The sequence below is a fragment of the Callorhinus ursinus genome, unplaced genomic scaffold (assembly GCF_003265705.2).
Source record: "Callorhinus ursinus isolate GAN/ISIS: 27379988/994484 unplaced genomic scaffold, GSC_fseal_2.0 scaffold1, whole genome shotgun sequence".
Lineage (NCBI taxonomy): Eukaryota > Metazoa > Chordata > Mammalia > Carnivora > Otariidae > Callorhinus > Callorhinus ursinus.
The window spans coordinates 62,190,374-62,213,213 of record NW_027397063.1 but is presented as its reverse complement, the minus strand read 5'-3'; the positions used below and the strand labels follow the sequence as shown (position 1 = coordinate 62,213,213).

Here is a 22,840-nt window from a genome sequence, read left to right as displayed (position 1 = left end):
CTGAGCCCAAGGCAGACGCTTAACTGACTGAGCCACCCAGGCACCCCTCCCAACTATCTTAATGTTAATGCCTTACAAGAGGGGAAAACCTTAACTTGACAATGGCAAGGCCTCCAGTCTCCTGTAGGTCCTCTTTAGCATATGAAAGTTCTTTTGAAAATCTCCGTTTTCCCTTCCCCCCACAACCCCGGTGCAGCAGCTCTTTCCTGTCCTTTAATAAAACCACCATTTTGCACCAAAGACGTCTCGAGAATTCTTTCTTGGCCGTCGGCTCCAGACCTCAGCCCACTGAACCTTACCGACATTACAAAACTACCTAAGTAGTTACCTTTTGGGAAGAGAGGGAGAGCAATCATGGGGAGGGCCCCTGAGGTCCCGGCCAATTCTGGTATGTTGGCAATATTTTATTTCTTTTTTTGTTTTTTAAAGATTTTACTTATTCTTTTTTGAGAGAGAGAATGAGAGATAGAGAGCACGAGAGGGAAGAGGGTCAGAGAGAGAAGCAGACTCCCTGCTGAGCAGGGAGCCCGATGTGGGACTCGATCCCGGGACTCTAGGATCATGACCTGAGCCGAAGGCAGTCGCTTAACTAACTGAGCCACCCAGGCACCCGGCAATATTTTATTTCTTGATATGGGCTAAAGTTACATGAGGGTGTTCACTTTGTGATAAGTCTGAAAGGAAAAGCACCATTTCCTCTCTATACTCAATACTTCTGACACCAAATGTATGGGATTTTCCACACCAAGAAGTTCTCCAGTTCTTGGAAGACACTTGTGAGGTGTCCTACAGTTTAATGCAATTCTAAAACTAACTCCCAAGATTTAGCGCAGACCCTGCAAGTTAGTCCCACAAGACTGTCCCCACTTCAGAAACTAATCAGAAGTCCCAAGTTGTCACATGCACTTCTGACTGACTATAAATCAGAAGTTCCCATTACCCTCTCCTCAAACTTGATAATTTGTTAGAATGGCTCACAGAACCCAGGGAAAGTTTAGTCATTATTACTGATTTATTATAAAAGCTATATTAGGGGCACCTGGGTGGCTCAGTCGTTGGGCATCTGCCTTTGGCTCAGGTTGTGATCCCACCGAGCCCCACATCGGGCTCCCTGCTCAGAGGGAAGCCTGCTTCTCCCTCTCCCACTCCCCCTACTTGTGTTCCCTCTCTCGCTGTGTCTCTTTCTGTCAAAAAAATAAATAGGGGCACCTGGGTGGCTCAGTTGGTTAAGCAACTGCCTTCGGTTCAGGTCATGATCCTGGAGTCCCGGGATCGAGTCCCACATCGGGCTCCCTGCTCAGCGGGGAGTCTGCTTCTCCCTCTGACCCTCTTCCCTCTTGTGCTCTCTATCTCTCATTCTCTCTCTCTCAAATAAATAAAATCTAAAAAAAAAAAAATTTCTTAGGGGCGCCTGGGTGGCTCAGTTGGTTGAGCGACTGCCTTCGGCTCGGGTCATGATCCTGGAGTCCCGGGATCGAGTCCCGCATCGGGCTCCCTGCTCAGCGGGGAGTCTGCTTCTCCCTCTGACCCTCTTCCCTCTCGTGCTTTCTATCTCTCATTCTCTCACTCTCTCAAATAAATAAATAAAATCTTAACAATAAATAAATAAATAAATAAATAAATAAATAAATAAATAAATAAAATCTTTAAAAAATAATAATAAAAAAATAAAAAATCAAATTCACTACTTAAAAAATAGTTTGGAAAGCAATATGACAGGGGACTGGAGGGTCTGGAAGATGAGTCTAGCAGACGAGATCAGGAAATTACTAAAGTTTGGACAGATAAAAGGCAATCAGGCAATCAAGGATGGAGTGATCAGCAGGTATTGCTTAGGTCTACACAGACAAAAGGTAGTCAGTGGAGGGTACCTGGGTGGCTCAGTCAGTTAAGCGTCTGCCTTCAGCTCAGGTCATGACCTGAGACCCCAGAGCAGAACTTTTTACTCTTTGCCCTCCTTTAAACATTCTTCTGGGGACAGGGTTCCACAATGCCTTATTCTGAGTGAGCAGAAGACAGAGATACCAGGTTAAATCGGAGTCTCCGCCATTCTCTCCTTCCTTCTCTTGTTTTATTTCTTTGTCAAGGTTCTGGCCACTGACCTACCCATAAGAAAACGAATGGGCTTCAGAAGAAACCTCAGCAAAGAGGAACTTGATATATAAAGTATCCTTCACTGAACTGTTAATGCCTTAAGAACAGAAGCCCAAGGGGTGCCTGGATGGTTCAGTCAGTTAAGCATCCACCTTTGGCTCAGGTCAAGATCCCAGGGTCATGGGATCAAATCCCACATCGGGCTCCCTGCTCAGTAGGGAGTCCGCTTCACTTCTCCCTCTGCCTGCAGCTCCCCTTGCTTGTGTTCTTTCTCTTTGTCAAATAAATTTTTTAAAAAACAAAAGTACAGAAGCCCAAATAAAAAGGCGTAATCAATAAGGCAAAGTTACTCCTTACAATAAGCACACTAGCAATGGAATTATTCTAGGGGAGGTTAATTTGGGACAGGTTTCTGGTTTTGGGTTGTTTTTTTTTTTTCTTACCCTTTTAGCAGCCTCTCCTTATTTCCCCCACTCCTCACTGATGAGGGAGCAAAAGGCTAGCTGAAGACAAAGTATAAGCTGACCCCCGGCAGCCTACTCCCACCCCCACTCCTGGGTGGGACATGTGTGACTTTCTTCCAGGAATCTCCCAACTATCTTAATGTTAATACCTTGCTAGAGGGGAAAACAACCTTAACTTGACAATGGCAAGGCCTCTGGTATCTTGTAGGTGGGTCCTCTTTGGCATATGAAAGTTGTTTTGAAAACCTCCCTTTTCCTTACCTCCTCCAACCCCATAGTATATTATCAGTCACCCCTCACAACCCCGGTGCTGCAGCTTCTTTCTGCCCACGGGTCCTATCCCCGTGCTTTAATAAAACCACCATTTTGCACCAAAGGCGTCTCAAAATTCTTTCTTGCTCATCAGCTCTAGACCTCACTCCACCGAACATCACCTATATTCCAAAACCACATCACCCACCCCTGGCAACCACTTTTCTACTTTCTGTTTCTGAGTTTGACTTTTTATTTAGATTCCACATATGTGATACTCCGCAGTATTTGTTTTTCTCTGTTGGGTTTTTTTCATTTAGCATAACGCCCTCAAGGTCCATCCATGTTGAAACAGCAGCAGGATTTCCTTCTTTCGGGACAGTTAGGTTGTTTCCATATCTTGGCTATTGTGAGTAATGCTGCAAGGAACATCGGAGTGCAGAAACCTCTTCAACATCCTCTTTTCATTTTTTTTTTTTTAATATATCCCCTGAAATGGGATTGCTGGATCATATGATTTCCAGTTCTAATTTTTTGAGGAACTTTCATACTACTTTCCATCATGACAGGTTCTTTTCATCCATCTGCTCTGCTATCCTGGCTTGCTCTCTGTGGCTGGTTCCGTCACCGTCAGAAAAGGGTGATTGCTGCAGTACCAGGCATTACATGAAGATTCAACAATATGAGGGATGAAGAGAGACCATTTCTACTATGTGTGTGTTTTTTGTCACCAGAAAAGCTTTCTTCCCAGTCACAAAAGGACAAATAGTATAAATTTCCACTTATATGAGGACCTAGAGGACTTAAATTCATAGGGACAAAAAGTAGAATGGTAGTTTCCGGGACTGAGAGGGGAGAATGTGGAGTTGGTATTTAATGGGTATAGAGTTTCAGCTGAGGAAGATGAAAATGTTCTGGAGAAGGATGGTGGTGATGGTTGGGCAACAGGGTAAATGTTCTTAATGCCACGGAACCGTACACATAAAAATGGTAAAATGTGGTTAAGTTTTGTTCTGGTTTTTTTGTTTTAAGATTTTATTTATTCAGGGGCATCTGAGTGGCTCAGTTGGTTAAGCATGTGCCTTCAGCTCAGGTCATGATCCCAGAGTCCTGGGATCGAGCCCAATGGCGGGCTCTCTGCTTCTCCCTCTCCCTCTGTTGCTCCCCTTGCTTGTGCTCTCTCTCTCTGTCAAACAAACAAACAAACAAATAAATATTAAGATCCTATTAAATGTTTTTTAATTTATAAATAAATAAGATTTTATTAAGATCTTATTAAATGTTGTTTTTTTTTCCTCACATGAATTTTTTGCTTAAGGCATATCCACCCATTGTCTCCTGACCACATCGTGTACCTTGCTTTGTGATTTTGCGCACATTACTCCAGTTTATAATACCCTTCTCTGTCTTCTCTGATAGTCAAAGACTTACATTTCCTTTAAGGCTAAGCCCAAATCCTACCTTCAATGTTAGCATTTCTCCATTATCCAAGGCTTTAGTGACTTACTCTCTCATCTATGATTTCTATGGTCTTATTTGGTGCACACTTTATATACATTTTCTTTTTAAGTATATGTCCTGCCTTCCCACTTGGACTTTAAACACATTGAATTCAGGGGTCCTGTTTTATGTCTGCGTTTATTTCCTTATTTATGTACATACATATGTATGTATGTATTTTTAGAGAGAGAGAGAGACAGCATGACAGAGAGAAGGAGAATCTTAAGCAGGCTCCACACCCAGCACGGGGCTCAATCTCACGACCCCGAGATCATGACCTGAGCCGAAGTCAAGAGTTGGACCTCTAAACGACTGAGCCACCCAGGCACCCCTGTCTGTTTTTATTCTCAATACTTAATCTAATACTAAATAATTATTAGTTTCTAAGGATGATCAGATTTTTAGCATTGATACAATACATCACAGAAGGTCTGGGGATCTCTTTAAACCTAATTTAGATTATAGTTGAATAATGAAGCTGTTAAAATTTGAGACTAATATTTCCATCAAATTTAATCCTTGTATATATCCATATATACATTTATTGGAATACACACAGAGCCACGATTACATCTGATTGTTTTGCTATGTTGATGTACTATGGCTCATTTTACAAAAGCAAGTATGTGCGTTCTAAGACACCTGTGCTCACAAGATGAGTTCTCTGAAACTATATTTGGATGGACAAGCTATTAAAAGCTTCTTGTACTGAGTGACCTTTCAGGCAGAATTAGATCAAATACTCATACTGCCGCTGCCTGTTGCTGAGTGGAAGACAGGAGAAAACCCTGGATTCAAACCTCCATTAGGTTTTTGTTTTCCTTGTTTGGTTTCCTTTCATTTTGCCTTAAGAAGATGAACAATGAGACCACAGCCCTGATATCCTTGAAGGAGGCAATGAAAAGGTTGCTAAGGGCTACAGGGAGGGAGCAAGCATTGCCTGCTTTTCTGGGAAAATGGGTAAGAGAAGAATAAAGAATAAAAATAGGCAAAGAACTATAGACATGCTAATTAGAATTCTGTCTCTGTTTAAAGTGATTTAAGTCTTCCAGGTTAAAAATATATATAACTAAATAAGAAAGAAAAATTACTCCCAGGTGAATTCCATTCATGTGCTATATTCTAGGTACACAAAATAAGTGAAATACGGTTTCTGTCCTCAAGGAGCTTAAAGCCTATATGGATAACAGAAGTATTCATAAATACTAGAATGTGATTGACCTTATGACCTTATGATGGTAATGTTCCTAAAGGGCTATGAGAACATGAAGAAAGGATCAATAAATTTTGCCTTTTATACTAGGAAAAGGAACACTTCACAGAGAGACATTTAAGCTGGATCTTAAAGTATGAGTAAAAAGTTATGAGAAAGAAAAATATGGGAAGGAATTCTGGGGTGAGGAAAAGTACTTGGAAGCCACAGAAGCCTGGAATCGTGTGCTGTGTTCAGTCAGCTGCTAGATGTCGCAAGTGGTTAGTGACTAGGATATGAGAGGACTGGCAGAAGAAGGGAGCAAAGGGCTAAGGGCTTTATGCTTAACCTCCTGAGGATATCCAATTTGGCTCTAACTGTATCAATGGACAACATAGATAATCAGTTGAGTTACATGAACAGAATTGTGTTTTAGAGGCATATTTCTAGGGATGCCTGGGTGGCTCAGCTGGTTAAGCGTCTGCCTTCAGCTCAGGTCATGATCCCAGGGTCCTGGGATCGAGCCCTGCATTGGGCTCCCTGCTCAGCAGGAAGCCTACTTTTCCCTCTGCCTGACACTTCCCCTGCTTGTGCTTTCTTTCTCCCTCTCTCTCTCTTTCTCTCATGCTCTCTCTCTGACAAATAAATTTTTTAAAAATCTTAAAAAAAAAAAAGCATATTTCTAGAGGATGGATTAGAGGTAGCAGAAATTGAAAGCAAGGATTCATTTAGGCTCCTGTAATCCTAGGTCAAAGTGAAAGATAGTTATTAACTGGTTTAGTGGTGATGGAGAGGAAGGGATAGTTCAGAGGCATTAATGGAGAGGAAGAAAAAAAGGTAAAAATTATTCTGAGATTTCTAGTTCAAGCAATTGAATAGCTGGTGATATCACTAACTAAACTGGGGGATTGTAGTAGAAAGCAGACTTGGATTTGCAGACATGTTGTTTAGGATTTATTTGGAATGGTGTGGGAATGCCTTTTGGTGAGAGGCTTTCCAAAAACTGTTAACAATTGTGAACTTTTATACTGACTGACAAGCTAGAGTTTCTCTCTATAGAGTTCAACCTAGAGATGACCTATAAGCAATATTGTCTTAAAGGTGTCAACGTTAATACCAACAGTATGCCAGATGACATTGTTTTGACATGCAAACGGAGACTGCTGGCATATTAGGTCCTGCAGGCTTACACTCCTACGAAACACCACACATTTCATAGAGGGCCTTATCTATATGTAAATAAAATATCCAAAACAGTGAGAAAATTCCACCATAGTAATTTCTGATGATTGGGGGGAGGGGGATAGTTAGCAGGTTCAGTTTAGGACAGTTTGATGTCTCCATCCAGGTGAGATGCACAAAACACAGTTAAAGATACAGGTCTAGAGTTTAGGAGAGATGTGGTACCTGAAGCTGAATTAGCCTTGAGATAAAGTGAGGACCAAGAAGAAAAGATGGCCAAGGACAGAACCTGGGCAACTCTAAAAGTATTCAGGTCACTGGGGACGTGGAAGCTCAGGGAAGTGGTATATGTATTTATCTATCACTTCTTTCATGAAAAACAATGTGGGGGGTCTTCAGGCCAGTGAGTTGCGTTGTTTCAGTTCTCTGTGAGTCAGTTTGACATAATTCTGGTGCCACAGCGCCCCCTGATGATTAGGTTGTTCAGAGCTACCCAAAATGCCCATGTTGGGTTACACAGCTCAGCAACTCATTCACATCGTGGATGTGGATCATATGAGACGTTATTTTATTACTTCTGTCTAAGGCCTTTGCTAGGTATTAGGGGACAGGTATAAAGTTGTCTCAGAAATAGTCTCTGATTCCCTCCCTCCAAAAGCTTACAATTTCATTCATGAAATGCTAACTCTAAAAATAAAGCAGGAGGTGGGGAGTGGCAGGTAATGGAGGCAGTCCCTGTGAAAATTAAGTCGGCAGGGTGATCTCCAGGCAGAAAGGCTAGGGGAGGGTGCCTGGGTGGCTCAGTTGGTTAAGCGACTGCCTTCGGCTCAGGTCATGATCCTGGAGTCCCGGGATCGAGTCCCACATCGGGCTCCCTGCTCAGCGGGGAGTCTGCTTCTCCCTCTGACCCTCTGACCCTCTGACCCTCTTCCCTCTCGTGCTCTCTATCTCTCATTCTCTCTCAAATAAATAAATAAAATCTTTAAAAAAAAAAAAAGAAAAGAAAGGCTAGGGGATTCAAGCAAACAGTGGAAAGTGAGCTTATCCTGAAGGTAGGATAGGATTTGGGCAGTCAGAATAGAGAAATGCACCTTATTAAATACTGGTCCCAGCACTAGCTAGCTATGACATTAGGTCTCAATCTTTTGGAGACTCAATTTCTTTATCTGTAAAGTTTACTTAATTTTTTAGTAATCTCTACATTCATGTAGGTCTTGAACTCATGACCCCAAGATCAAGAGTCTCATGCTCTTCTGACTGAGCCAGCCAGGCACCCCTCAATTTCTTTATCTGTAAAATGATAAAAATGACTGCTTCATTTCTTATGGTTGTTGTGAGAATCAAAGTAATGCTTGTATTTAAAATACTTCTTTTCTTAAAGTAGGTTCCATGCCCAATGTGGGGCTTGAAATTAAGACCCTGAGATTGAGAGTTGCAGGCTCCACTGACTCAGCCAGCCAGGCGCCCCTAAAATACTTTTGAAAATATAAAGTACAATACAAAAATCAAGACATGGCAGATAATTCAAGTAATCAGACGATTGAAAGGTTTGGCAATATAAGGAATATAGGACATAGGATGATGGTTAGGGAGAACAGCAAATAGGAACATCTGTTCATCATTTAAATAGCTACCCAAATTAATGGCAGTTATAAACAGTGTATTAGAGCTTTATCTTTTTTTTTGTTTTAGAACTTTATCTTAAGGCAAAACTAAGGTTTTGTCCCCTGTCCTAAAGTCCCGCTTGATTCTTTTATTCTATAGAGTAGACCACAAACTCCAAGCTTTAGAAGCACAGTTTAAAGAACTGGACTGCACCAAGGATAGTCTGACCCAGAGATTTGAAGAGCATAGCAAGGCTCTGGCAAGCCAGGCAGCCCAAGATGAGCTGTGGAGAGCAGTTCTGGCAACAAAGTGAGTATCCAGTGAGAAAGCGGTGGAATTTTGTGGCTTCATGAGAGCTTGCAGTGGTCATTCTAAACTTGAATTTCAATGGGTTGTGAAGAAATTATATTTTCGGAGGTCAATTCATTCAAAAAAGTTAATTTGAGCACCTGTTGATAGGCCAGTACTGCCATATACATCTCGTCACAGTGTCTCTTTTCTGACAGTGTCTTGCTAACACAGAGATGGGTGACATAACTCCTCTGCTGTTGAGAAATGTGTAGTGTGAGGGGCCTGAGAACTAAGCTACCCCATGTAGGGCATGCCCTATTCTAAAATATTTTCTAAAATACAGTCCCTGGTTCTTCTCATGGGTTTGTATCCTAATAGAATTAGTTTTATGTTTGTACATAAGGAGTTCTACTGATTAAGAAGCTCTCCACATTTTTTGTAGATTCACTTCAATGGAACTGAATATTTTATACAGCTACATTATCGAAGTACTCATCTGCTTGCACACTTGTGTGCTTGAGAAGCTGCCAGACCTGGTGCAAGGTCTTCCCACCTTAGCCTCTGTCCTGAGACGAAAAGTCAAGAACCAGCGCATTAGAGTCGTGTGGGAGTCTGTCCTGGAGGAGCGTGGGCTGCAAGAAGGAGATATCACAGCACTTTGTACCTTCTTTATTGCCCATGGTAACAAGGCAGAATACTATGGTACTAAAGTGAGGCAGATGTATACCAGGGATGTCGCTTGCCTGATCACCAACATGGTAAAGAACCAGGCTCTGCAGGATAGTTTGCTGAGGGCTGTTCAGGTCATTGAGAAGGGGAAAGCAGTGAAGGCCCCCGAAGAGAAAAAGTCATCCCTAAAAGAGTTGATACCATCAGTCAGAAACTAACTTTGATGACCAAGAGATTCTACTTCCAGCAGTTTATCTTGAAAATGGAGAAAAAAAGATGTATGTACAATTTATTACAGGCTTATTTTTATAGCAAAAGTGAGGGGAACCTTAAACTAACTATGATAAATTGATACAGTGGATACTTTCTGTGTAGCAATAGAAGAGAATGAAGAAGTTCTTTGTGTAACTGTAAAATGATAAGGAGTTATTACCAAGATGTATTGTTTAAAAATATTTCCTATATATTGTTAAGTAGAAAAAAAGGACACACACACACACACACACACACAAGCTATTATATCCATAAACTTCATAAGCTTCCTCTGGAGAGATACATTAGAAAGTAAGAACATTGGTTGTCTCATTCAAAAAAATGAAGAGGCTAGGGGTCAAAGATAGGAGGAATTCTTTTCACTGTTAGTCCATTTTGTACATTTTGAATTTTGAACCATGTGAATGTACTATGTACTAAAAGACAAACAATAAAAACACCTAATATATATTGTATGTTGTGCATTTTCTCTCTAGTACACTACCATAGTTATTTTACACTGGAAAGGGAACTCATATACATTGACTATATATTAAAATATTTATTGGGGCGCCTGACTGGCTCAGTTGATAAAGCACGTGATTCTGGATCTCAGGGTTGTAGGTTTGAGCCCCATAATGGATACAGAAATTCCTTAAAAATAAAATTGTAAAAAAATTTTATTGAACACCAAATGCCATGTACTAGGTGCTGCGAATAACAGAAACATTTAAAAATGTGGACCCTGTCTTCCAGGTAAAGGTTAAGTGCTTATGCATTATTTGAGAGGTACAAATTCAGATTAACCAAAATGAGGTAACATTCTGGAAGGAGTTAGGTAGGGGATTCAAAGTAATACAATATGATGTGTTACCTTGCTGGCCCTCTTTGAAAATAAGCCATGAGACACAGCAGCTTGCTTGGTAGATAAATGCACTCAGTCTTGGAGCATCTGGCTGGCTCAGTTGGTAGAGCATTAGACTCTTGCTCTCAAGATTGTAAGTTTAAGCCCCATGTTAGGTGTAGAGATTACTTAAAAATAAAATCTTGAGGGGTGCCTGGGTGGCTCAGTCGGTTAAACGGCTGCCTTCGGCTCAGGTCATGATCCCAGGATCCCGGCATCGAGCCCCACATCGGGGTCCCTGCTCGACGGGAAGCCTGCTTCTCCCTCTGCTCCTCACCTCGCTCACTCTCTCTCAAATAAACAAATAAATAATAAAAAATAAATAAAATCTTGGAAAAGAATGCACTTTTTTTTCTTGTCCTCCCCAGACACACTGTTTGGAGAAACCATGTCTTGGAAGGAAGATGGAAAGGGAATTTCTCTGTCATGCTCATTTAGTCTACTGTTTTCAGTTGGCTGAAGTTTGTTCCATGGGGAGTAACTGCCCCCCCCACCATACTTCCAGGATGCATCATTTAAGTCCTCCCAGCAGCCAGTGGGAAGCCAGTGCCTGTCTTGCTCAGTGCAATGTTTCACTGGAGTCCAGAAGTGATAGGAAGAGCCAGAGATTCTAGAAATGCAACTGGTCAGCCCCAGGCAGAGCAAGGGACTGTGGGTCCAGAAAGTAAACAAGGCCAAGGAAATCTGAAGAAGCACATAAAATGTATCCATTACACAGACATAAATACCTGGACATATAAATCAAAATGTTAAGAGTCAAATAATAAGACAATAATAAAAACCACTATCAGTAGGCAATACATGACTGGGTGAGTTCAGAGGAGAGTTATCACTGTGTGATTGAAGACTGAGGAATACTTCCTGGAGGAAGCACATTGAATTGATCCTTCAAGTAGGCAAAGCACCAAAGTAACTCATGAGTTAAGATTTCAAACTATGGCCTGAAAGCACAAGATTTGGACACCAGCGACTAGATCATAGTTGAATGTTTAAAAGGATAATGGGAGGGGGCTTCTGGGTGGCTCAGTCTGTTGGGTGTCCGTCTCTTGGTTTTAGCTCAGGTCATGATCTAGGGGTCATGGGATCCAACCTCAAATCCGGCTCCACATTCAGCACAGAGTCTGCTTGAGTTTCTCTCCCTCTCTCTGTGCCCCTCTCCACTGCGCTCATGCTCTAATAAACCTTAAAAAAAAAAAAAAGAAAGAAAGAATAAAGGGGGGTTTCACAGGGAAAAGAAGGTTGGGACCATATTAGGGAGCTGAAATTTTAGGCTAAGGTGTTGATATCATGGACAAGTGGATTGACAACCACAGGTTTCTGAATTCACATTAAAACAAAATGAAAGCTCCCAAAACTCTACCAAGGGCCCACATATCCTTGGTTTATCTCCATCTGAAACCATCTGGCCAACCTGAATGGCCTCAGCAAACCCAAAAGACCTTAAAGACTGTATTCATGCAGTGATTTTCTTCTCTTTCTCCACATTTTTGTAATATTTCCTCAAAAACTCAGGCCTGAGTTTTTTTCCAGGTTGTTTTTCTTTTCTTTTCCTTTTCTTTTCTTTTGGTTTTGTTGTTTAAAACATTTTTCTTACTGTGGTAAAATACATATAACAAAATTTACCACCCTAACAATTTTTAAGTGGACAGTTCAGTGTATTATATACATTCATAATATTGTGCAACCATTACTACCATCCATCTGAAAACAAACTCTGTACCCATTTAACAGTAACTTTCCCAGCCCCTGGCAACCATCATTCTATTTTCTGCCTCTTGGTTTGGTTCTTAAGTACTAGGGATCAGTCTATTTCGTTCCTGTGGTTTTTCTAGCCAAAATCTACTTTTCTTTTCTTTTTTTTAATTTTTAAGTAATCTTTACACCCACTGTGGGGCTCAAGATCACATGAGATCAAGAGTCGCATGCTCTACCAATTGAGCCAGCCAGATGTCCCAAAACCTACTTTTTTCATAGAATTCAAAACGGTAGGATCAGGTGTCAGCACAAGAACTTAGTATCAAAGTGGAAAACTTATTTCAGAATGTATAAAATGTTAAAATACTTTTTACCTCCTTTGTAATTTTGATTGTTCTAGATTGAAATTTAATAATACAGTAGTACATCATAAATGATGCACATGACAGCTAAGCCCCAGGATCAAGGCAGCCCTGTAGTTTGTTTTCCAAGCCCTACAAAACTGCTATAGAAATGAATGGAGGGGGGCGCCTGGGTGGCTCAGTCATTAAGCGTCAGCTCAGGTCATGATCCTAGGATCCTGGGATCGAGCCCTACATAGGGCTCCCTGCTCGGCTGGAAGCCTGCTTCTCCCTCTCCCATTCCTCCTGCTTGTGTTCCTGCTCTCACTATCTCTCTCTGTCAAATAAATAAAAAAAAAATTTTTTTTTAAATGAATGAATGGTTTAAAAGGATTATTTACCATTACCAAGTGGGATTTATTCCTGGGCGGCAAGGGTGGTTCAACATCTGCAAATCAATCAATGTGATACACTACATAAATAAAAGAAAGGACAAGAACCATATGATACTCTCAATAGATGCAGAAAAAGCATTTGACAAAGTACAGCATCCTTTCTTGATCAAAACTCTCCACAGTGTAGGGATAGAGGGTACATACCTCAATAACATAAAAGCCATTTATGAAAAACCCACAGTGAATATCATTCTCAATAGGGAAAAACTAAGAGCTTTCTCCCTATGGTCAGGAACATGGCAGGGACGTCCACTATCACCACTGCTATTCAACATAGTATTAGAAGTCCCATCCTTAGCAATCAGACAACAAAAAGAAATAAAAGGCATCTGAATTCGGCAAAGAAGAAGTCAAACTCTCACTCTGCAGATGACATGATACTCTATGTGGAAAACCCAAAAGACTCCACCCCAAAATTGCTAGAACTCATACAGGAATTCAGCAAAGTGGCAGGATATAAAAATCAGTTGCATTTCTATACACCAAAAATGAGATAGAAGAAAGAGAAATTAAGGAGTTTCTCTCCCATTTACAATTGCACCCAAAACCATAAGATACCTAGGAATAAACCTAACCAAAGAGGCAAAGGACCTGTACTCAGAAAAATATAGAACACTCATGAAAAAAATTGAGAAAGACAAAGAAATGAAAAAACATTCCATGAAAAAAAAAAGCATTCCATGATCATGGATTGGAAGAACAAATATTGTTAAAATGTCTATGCTACCTAGAGCAATCTATATATTTAATGCAATCCCTGTCAAAATACCATCAACTTTTTTCACAGAACTGGAACAAATAATCCTAAAATTTGTATGGAACCAGAAAAGACCCCAAATAGCTAAAGGAATGTTGAAAAAGAAAACCAAAGCTGGCAGCATCACAATCCCAGACTTCCAGCTCTATTACAAAGCTGTCATCATCAAGACAGTATGGTACTGGCACAAAAACAGACACATAGATCAATGGAACCGAATAGAGAGCCCAGAAACGGACCCTCAACTCTATGGTCAACTAATCTTTGACAAAGCAGGAAAGAATATCCAATGGAAAAAAGACAGTCTCTTCAACAAATGTGTTGGGAAAACTGGACGGCCACATGCAGAAGAATGAAATTGGACCATTTCCTTACACCATACACAAAAATAGACTCAAAATGGATGAAAGACCTCAAATGTGAGACAGGAATCCATCAAAATCCTTGAGATGAACATAGGCAGCAACCTCTTCAACCACAGCTGCAGCAACTTCTTCCTAGAAACATCGCCAAAGGCAAGGGAAACAAAAGCAAAAAGGAACAATTGGGACTTCATCAAGATAAAAAGCTTTTGCCAAGCAAAGGAAACAGTCAACAGAATCAAAAGACAACCAACAGAATGGGGGAAGATATTTGCAAATGACATATCAGATAAAGGGCTAGTATCCAAAATCTATAAAGAACTTATCAAACTCAACACCCAAAGAACAAATAATCCAATCAAGAAATGGGTAGAGGACATGAACAGACATTCCTTTTTTTAAAGATTTTATTTATTCATTTGAGACACAGAGATACAGAGAGAGAGAGAGCATGAGCAAGGGGAGAGGCAGAAGGAGAGGGAGAAGCAGGCTCCCCGCTGAGCAAGGAGCCCAGTGCAGGACTCAATCGCAGGACCCTGGGATCATGACCTGAGCCGAAGGCAGACGCTTAACCATCTGAGCCACCCAGGTGCCCCATGAACAGACATTTCTGCAAAGAAGATATCCAAATGGCTAACAGACACATGAAAAAGTGCTCAACATCACTCGGTATCAGGGAAAGACAGATCAAAACCTCAATGAGAAACTACCTCACACTGGTCAGAACAGCTAACCTTAACAAGTCAGGAAACGACAGATGTTGGCAAGGATGCGGAGAAAGGGGAACCCTCCTACACTGTTGGTGGGAATGCAAGCTGGTATAGCCACTCTGGAAAACAGTATGGAGTTTCCTCAAAAAGGTTAAAAATAGAACTACCCTACACCCAGCAATTGCACTACTGGGTATTTACCCCAAAGATACAAATGTAGTGATCTGAAGGGGCACCTGCACCCCAATGTTTATAGCAACAATGTCCATAATAGCCAAACTATGGAAAGAGCCTAGATGTCCATCAACAGATGAATGGGTAAAGAAGATGTGGTATATATATACAATGGAATATGTATATAATGGAGTGTTACACAGCCATCAAAAATGAAATCTTGTCATTTGCAAGGACGTGGACGGAACTAGAGGGTATTATGTTAAGCGAAATAAGTCAATCAGAGAAAGACAATTATCATATAATCTCACTGATATGTGGAATTTAAGAAACAAGGCACAGGATCATACGGGAAGAGAGGAAAAAATGAAAAAAGACTAAACCAGAGAGGGAGACAAACCATAAGAGACTCTAAATCTTAGGAAGCAAACTGTGGATTGCTGTAGGGGAGGGGGTGGGGGAATGGGGTGGCTGGGTGATAGACACTGGGGACGGTATTTGTTGTAATGAGCACTGGGTATTATATAAGACTGATGAATCACAGACCTGTACCCTGAAACAAATAGTAAAAAAAATTAATAACATGGTTTAAAAAATAAAAATAAAGAAGAAATGAATGGATGGAAATTAAGAGGGACACACTAATGCTTCAGCAAATCTTGACTTTAAACTGCACAGATTGTTCTCTTCCTCATTCTTGAGGCCTCCCCTCCCTTTCACTTGTTTTTCTGTAGAATCTTTTGTTCCAAGAACTGGGTGATGCAGATACTTAGTAATGAGACTTGGATGGCCCATGGCAGCGCTAGTCCTGAGACCACCTTGAAAACATAAGAAAAGTGGGGACAGCACGTACCAGATTCCTGCCGAAACTGCCCAGATCCTGTAATGCCTATGGAATCCCTCAGCCTTTTGCCCTGGGCGAGCTTGAAGTCTTGGAGGCATGAGTCTGCTGCAGCCTCCTTCGCCTGGCGAAGCAATAAACTATCTTCCTTCTTTATACCCAAGCTCTGTCTTCGCCTTACAAATTTCGGCCCCAGAACACAAAAAGTCGGTTTTGGACAACACTTAGAAGGGAAGGCAATCCTAAAACAACCTATCTCTGGGCCTCAGACTTCAGAACGGGTGTGTTAGAGAAGGCAGCGGCAGTGCATGTTAAACTGTATCAAGTTTGCCAATTCTCTGGCCACATCCCTTCTAGGAGATCAACCTAGAAGATGCTTCCTAAGAACACTAGAAAACGACCTAAGAGGTTTGGTACAAGATAGCAGAAACAGAAAAGTAGCCTGAGGAGTAGAATTTTAAGAAGAGGGGAAAATTTTTAAAATTTCTGTTTGGTCTTTAATTTGTCTCAAGGTTTCCCTTTTTCTGCCAGGGACCAACCTCGCGACACTCACGGGTTTCCGCAGCGAACGACACTGCAACGCAAGGGGAGGGCCCTCCGCCGGGCAGGGAGCGGGCCGGGCCGGGGCGGGGCGGACGGCGCTCACAGGACCCGGAAGTCCCGCCCTGCGGAACTTCAGCTGTGTCGGCCCTTGGGCGGTTCTCTGGGTGGGAGGGGCCGTTTGGGTGGGCAGTTGTGATGTCACTACCCCTTGTCGGGTTGCTACGGCACCACTGCTAAGATTAGGTATTTTTGGCTGACCGAGAAAAGGGGAGTGTGGGCTCAAAGCGCCGGGAAACGACTCCAGGTGCACGAAAGCTGGAACGTGGCGGCTCGCGTGCTGCCGCCACAACAACGGTAAAACGGAAGTCCTCCCGCGCAGCTCGGCGTCCGGGCGGAAACAGCATTCTTCTCGGAGCTGAGGCCCCGAAGCTTCGGGCTTGGGCGGCCTCGGGCTTGGCTGCTGGGAGCTAAGGGAGCACCCTCAGCTGGTAAGAGGGAGGAGGGGAACTTGGCGCGTACCTCCCGCCGGGCGGGAGAGCTGGAGCGCACTGCCAGCCTTGCCGCAACGGTTGTGTTAATGCCTCGGAGCAGCATAGGTCTCCCGACGGAAAGGTTCGTTTCCTTACCCGACATTTAAACATGGATAAATACGCCGCCTTCCAGGGTAGTCCTGTTTCCCTGGATCGCAGAGCGCCTTTTTGCTTCAAGACGTTATGTGATGCTCCCAGTTTCTGAATTCTGATACGCTGCTGGGCATAATATTTAAACACAAAGGTGTTAATTTCCTTTCTTCGTAGTTGGGCCGGAAATAAGATTCTTTCTCTTGCAGGTATTGATGTTGAGTATACCTTTTTAGCATATTAAAATGGCTGTACCCAAAACCGCCATCCCCTCCTTGTCGGAATGCCAGTGCCGCATCTGTGTGGAAATCCTAATCGAGCCCATAACACTGCCTTGTAACCACACGCTCTGTAACCCATGCTTCCAATCGACTGTCGAAAAGGCGAGTTTATGCTGTCCCTTCTGTCGCCGCCGGGTCTCTTCGTGGACCCGATACCATGCCCGAAGAAATTCTCTTGTCAACATGGAACTGTGGGAATTAATCCAAAAACACTATCCAAAGGAATGCAAGCTTAGAGTTTCTGGGCAGGAATCAGAGGAAATCGGTGAGTAAAACCCAGCGTACGTGTTGTCTGAAAAATCAAAATCCTTCAAAAAGTGAATCACCACTAATCCATTTTCGAAAAGGATAAAAAGCCGATTAATATTTGTCTAAATTTTTCTCTGGGATTTGGGTTTTATGGGCCCCAAAATGTGGATTGAGGTCTATGGTAACATTTTGTTCATTGTTAGAATGCCCAGACTGTGTTCAGTTGTTTGTTGGGTTGAAAATGACAACAAAGAAACAAACCCAGAAGAATGGCCCACATAGAGCCTTCAGTCATGTGAAAGTTATATAAATATTCACAGATGAGCAGTAGTCAGTAGAGCAACCGCAGAAGTACAAAAAGTACTGGATTCCTGTATTACTATTTCTTTTACTTTCAGTTTTTTTTTTAAGATTTTATTTATTTACACACACACACACACACACACAGAGCACAGGCAGAGGGAGAGGAAGAGGCAGGCTCCCCGCAGAGCAGGGGGAGCCTGATGTGGGACTTGATCCCAGGACCCCGGGATCATGACCCGAGCCGAAGGCAGTTGCTTATCCAACTGAACCATCCAGAAGCCCCAGTTATTTCCTTAACTTACTTGATTACAGCAATACATCTCCATTCATTTAATTCTTCCGTTAAGCATGCAGTGAACCTCAACTAGCTTTTAGTAGCCAGTTCCATCTAGTTCAGTTATTATTTAAAGCCCTCCACCCTGTAGACTCAACAGCTCTTCACTGTGCCCCATACTGAACACTTGACTCTAGCACACTTAATGTGATCAATAAGCCACGCAGTGTTTCTTGTCTAGGCTTTGAAAATGGTGCCTGTGCTCTGGTGTACTTGCCTTTTTTTGGGAATTACTTTTATGTGGTAAATATATATAACATATTTGCCATTTTAATGATGTTTTCAGCAGTAGTTACACTTTATTAAAACTGCTTTGTTGATACCTGCACATAGAATTGATACATTTAAAGTGTATAGTTCACTGGTTTTGGTATTTCACATGATTAGTTTTTCAGAATTGTAAAATATATATAGCATAAAATTTTTTTTTAAGATTTATTTATTTGACAGAAATAGCAAGAGCATGAACACAAGCAGGGGGAGTGGGAGAATGAGAAGCAGGCTGCCAGCTGAGCAGGGAGCCCCGTGTGGGGCTCGATCCCAGGACCCCGGGATCATGACCCGAGCCGAAGGCAGATGCCCAATGACTGAGCCACCCAGGCGCTCTTATATAGCATAAAATTTGCCATTTTAACCTTTTTTTTTTTAAAGATTTTATTTATTTGAGAGAGAGAATGAGAGACAGTGCGAGAGGGGCAGTCGCTTAACCAACTGAACCACCCAGGCGCCCCCATTTTAACCTTTTAAGTGCAGAATTCAGTGGCAGTAATTATATTCACAATGTACAACCATCATCATTATGTTTCCAAAACTTTTTTTTTTATTTACTTGAGAGAACATGCACGGGTGGGGGGGGGGAAGCAGAGTCCTTGCTGAGCAGGCAGGGATCCTGGTGCAGGACTCCATCCCAGGACCTTGGGATCATGACCTGAGCCAAAGGCAGACACTTAACCAACTGAGTCACCCAGGTGCCCCTCCAAAACTTTTTCATCACCCTGAATTCTTTAACCATTAGGCAGTGACTCTCCATTTTTCTCCCTTCCCATCCTTTCTTCCCAAGTGTCTATCGACTTTGTGTCTATGAAATTCCTTGTTCTAGATATTTCATACACATGTATTCATACATTATATGACCTGTTGTGTCTGACTTCTTTCAGTTGATGTTTCCAAGGTTATACACAGTTGTAGCATGTATTAGTACTTCATTCCTTTGTAGAGCTGAATAATGTTTTATTTTATGGATTGTATTATATTTTGTTTTTATCTTCATCCATTGACGGACATTTGAGTTGTTTACAGCTTTTGGCTGTTTGAATAGTGCTGATATAAATATTCATGTATAATAAGTATTTGAACATTTCCTGTTCTTTTGTGTATGTACCTAGGAGTGGAAGTGCTGGATCATATGGTAATTCTTTTTTTTTTTTTTTTAATAAAGGTAGAAAGGATACTTTAAAAGATTTTATTTATTTGTCAGAGCATAAGCAGGGAGAGCTGCAGGCAGAGCAGGCAGGTGGTTAAAAGGGCAGAGGGAGAAGCAGCTGAACAAGGAGCCCAGTGCAGGACTCAATCCCAGGAGTCTGGGATCATGACCTGAGCTGAAGGCAGATGCTTAACCGACTGAGCTACCTAGGCATTCCTCATATGGTAATTCTATGTTTAACTTTTCGAGGAACTGCCAAACTTTTCCATGGGGCTGTGCCATTCTGCATTCCCACCTGCAATGTATAATGGTTCCAGTTTCTCCACATCCTCACCAACACTTATGTTCTGTTTTTTTGGTGTTTTTATTTTTATTTTTTAGAAATAGCCATCCTAGTAGGTATGAAGTGGTATCTTAGTATCTGTGTCTTTTTTATTTATTATTTTTTATTTATTTTTTTACTGTCTCGGTCTTTTTAATTGTGGTAGAGTATGCAACACAAAATTTGCCATTTCCACTGTTTTTAAGTGTACAGTTCAGTGGCATTAAGTACAGTCACACAGGTGTACAGTCATCACCACCATCCTTCACCAGAACTCTTTTCATTTTCCCAAACTGAAACTCCATACCCATTAAATAGTAACTCTCCAGTTCCTTCTCCCTCCAGCCCTTTTAACCACCATTCTACTTCCAGTTTCTATGAATTTGACCACTTTAGGTATCTCATATAAGTAGAATCATAGTATTTGTCCTTTTGTATCTGGCTTATTTCACTTAGATGTCTTTAAGGTTCATCCATATTGTAGCATGTGTTAGAATTTCATTCCTTTCTGGGGCGCCTGGGTGGCTCAGTTGGTTAAACATCCAGCCCTTGATCTCAGCTTAGGTCTTGATATCAGGGTCATGAGTTCAAGCCCCTCGTTGGGCTCCATGCCCAGCATGGTGCCTACTTAAAAAAGATTTTTTTTCGTTCTTTTCTATTGCAGAATAATATTCCATTGAATGTATTTACCACATTTTGTTTATTTATCAGTGGACACTTGGGTTACTTTACCTTCTGGCTATTGTGAATAATGCTGCTGTGAACAGTGGTGTACAAGCCTTTTTTTGAGTTCCTGTTTTCAACTTCTTTGAGTATGTACCCAGAAGGGAATTGCTGGATCATATGCTAATTCTATGGGGATTTTTTTGAGGGACTGCCATACTCTTTTTCCATAGCAGGTGTACTCTTAAATTACCACCAGCAGTGTGCAAGGACTCCATTCTTCCATATCCTTGTCAGCACTTGTTACTTTCTTACTTTCTGGGTTTTGCTTTATTTTGTTTTTTTTAAATGGAGCCATCCTAATAGGTATGAGATGCTATCTCATTGTGGTTTTGATTTGTATTTCTCTAATGACTAATGATGTTGAACATCTTTGCATGTGTTTTTTTGCCATTTGTATATTTTCTTTGGAGAAATGTTTATTCAAGTCTTTTTTTGCTCATTTTTTAATTGGGTTATTTGGTTTTTTGTTACTGTTGAGTTGTTGGTGTTCTTTATATATTCTAGATGTTAACTCCTTATCAGATATGATTTGCAAATATTTTCTCCCATACCATAGGTAGACAATTCCTCTGCTGATTGTGTCCTTTGATGCACAGTAGTTTTTAAGTTTGATGTAGTCCTATTTGTCTATTTTTGCTTTTGTTGCTTGTGGTTTTGGTGTCATATGCAAGAAATCTTTGCTAAATTTCAATGTCATGAAGCTTTTTTCCTGTTTTCTTCTAGGAACTTTATATGTCTTATATTTAGGTCTTCAATTCATTTTGAGTTAATTTTTTAAATATGGTATGGGGTAAGTGTCCAACTTCATTTTTTTTACATGTAGATAGCCAGTTTTCCCAGTGCCATTTGTTGATAAAATGGCTGTTTTAAAGTTTTTAGGTAGTAAATCTGATGTCTGGACCTCCTCAAAAATGGTTTCTATTAATTTATTTTGTTCCTTTGAATTGTCCATACTTTTTCTTTGTATGCTTTGTGATTTTTTTTTTTGAGAAAATTGGACATTTGACTGTTACAGTGTGGTGATACTGTAAGTCAGTCTTCCCTTTCCCCTGAATTTACCTTTTTTTTTCTTAAAGATTTAATTTATTTATTTGTCAGAGAGAGAGCGCACACAAGCGGGGGGAACGGCAGGCAGAGGGAGAAGCAGGCTCCCCACTGAGCAAGGAGCCCAATGTGGGGCTCCATCCCAGGATGCTGGGATCGTGACCTGAGCCGAAGGCAGACACTTAAGCAACTGAGCCACCCAGGCATCCCAGTTTACCTTTTTTTTTTTGATTGTTGAAGGCTGTAATTGTCCATTTGTTTACTAACTCCCAAACTGTTTTTGCAAAGACTATTGCCTTGTTGTATGTGGTCATCTGTGTCTCTGTGCCTTAGCTTGTTTTCAGTTAGCGTTTTGACAGATTTCCTTGCATGTCAGGAGCTAAAAAAAAAAAACAACAAAAAGAAACAAAAAAGCACCTTTTTGTCTTGGAACATTGGTTCAGTGCGGAGGCAGTCCTTCAGTCCTTAGCCAGACTTGCACTGAGCCTAGGGAATCAGCCCAAGGTGAAAGTTTAAGGGTCTTGTGTGTTTTTGGAGCATGTGTCTTGCCCTGGGTATGCTCCACCCCGTCCAGAACCAGTGTCCCATTGTCAGAATGTAGATATCCTTCAAGACTGCCACTACACTGAGGAGGAGGTAGGGCAAGAATAAAAATGCCACAGAACTTTCCTCCTATTTTGAAGTTGCCTTTTTCTTGATTCACTATTTTCTGGGTTGCTGTAAACCTTTGTTTTCCAGAGTTCTGACGATGTTGGCTCTGATAGTTTCTACCTGGTTTTTCTTATTTCTATGGAGGGATGAGAGCTTGGAGCTGCCTGCCCTGCCATTTTGCTGACAGCACTCCATCAGCCTTCTCTTAAGTGCTTATCACTAAAATTTGTGTTATTTTCTCTTTTTTTTAAATAAAGATTTAATTTATTTATTTGAGAGAGAGAGGGGAAAAAAAAACCATGAGAGTAGGGGAAGGGCAGAAGGAGAGGAAGAAGCGGGCTCCATCCCAGGATCCTGAGATTATGACCTGAGCTAAAGGCAGACACTTAATCAACTGAGCCACCCAGGTGCCCAAACTGGTGTTATGCTTGGACTTCTCCACATTCTGTTCTAAATAAACCTATTTTCTTTGCGGGAGATCTTTGGAGCTCTCAGTTCTTATGGTCTGCCTCTTTCCCTGGGCAAAATCTGAGTCAGTGCTCTAGACCTAGAGGCAAAGACAATGGCTGGCTTCTCTCTTTATGAACAGGACAGTAGCCTGGCA

General features: G+C 41.5%; 2 protein-coding genes and 1 long non-coding RNA gene across 7 annotated transcripts in view; 2 read left to right on the top strand and 1 right to left on the bottom strand.

Annotated features, from left to right (window-relative positions):
• Nucleotides 1–3,827: 3,827 nt before the first annotated feature.
• Nucleotides 3,828–16,456, bottom strand: LOC141373227 (uncharacterized). Of its 2 annotated transcripts, XR_012378935.1 has the most exons (3): nucleotides 16,294–16,456; nucleotides 12,843–12,889; nucleotides 3,828–3,996 (listed from the first exon to the last, which is right to left on the bottom strand). It is a non-coding gene; the product is annotated as an uncharacterized lncRNA (long non-coding RNA). The 2 variants fall into 2 exon arrangements; XR_012378933.1 differs by lacking the exon at nucleotides 12,843–12,889 and having other exon boundaries at nucleotides 16,294–16,440.
• Nucleotides 5,090–9,489, top strand: SMCO1 (single-pass membrane protein with coiled-coil domains 1). The gene is made up of 3 exons (XM_025869076.2): nucleotides 5,090–5,215; nucleotides 8,449–8,598; nucleotides 9,023–9,489. The coding sequence occupies exons 1-3, from the start codon at nucleotides 5,166–5,168 to the stop codon at nucleotides 9,465–9,467; spliced, it is 645 nt and encodes a 214-aa protein (XP_025724861.1). The 5' UTR covers nucleotides 5,090–5,165; the 3' UTR covers nucleotides 9,468–9,489.
• Nucleotides 16,457–16,509: 53 nt separating the features above from the next.
• RNF168 (ring finger protein 168) overlaps nucleotides 16,510–22,840 on the top strand; it is a 40,483-nt gene continuing 34,152 nt past the window's right edge. For 2 of the 4 annotated variants that reach the window (XM_025876081.2, XM_073894932.1), the window contains exon 1: nucleotides 16,510–17,449. In XM_025876081.2, the coding sequence (XP_025731866.1) occupies nucleotides 17,149–17,449 (301 nt within the window). In that variant the 5' untranslated portion in view covers nucleotides 16,510–17,148. The remainder of the gene's footprint in view (nucleotides 17,450–22,840) is intronic. The other 2 variants (XM_025876074.2, XM_025876067.2) reach the window with 2 other exon arrangements.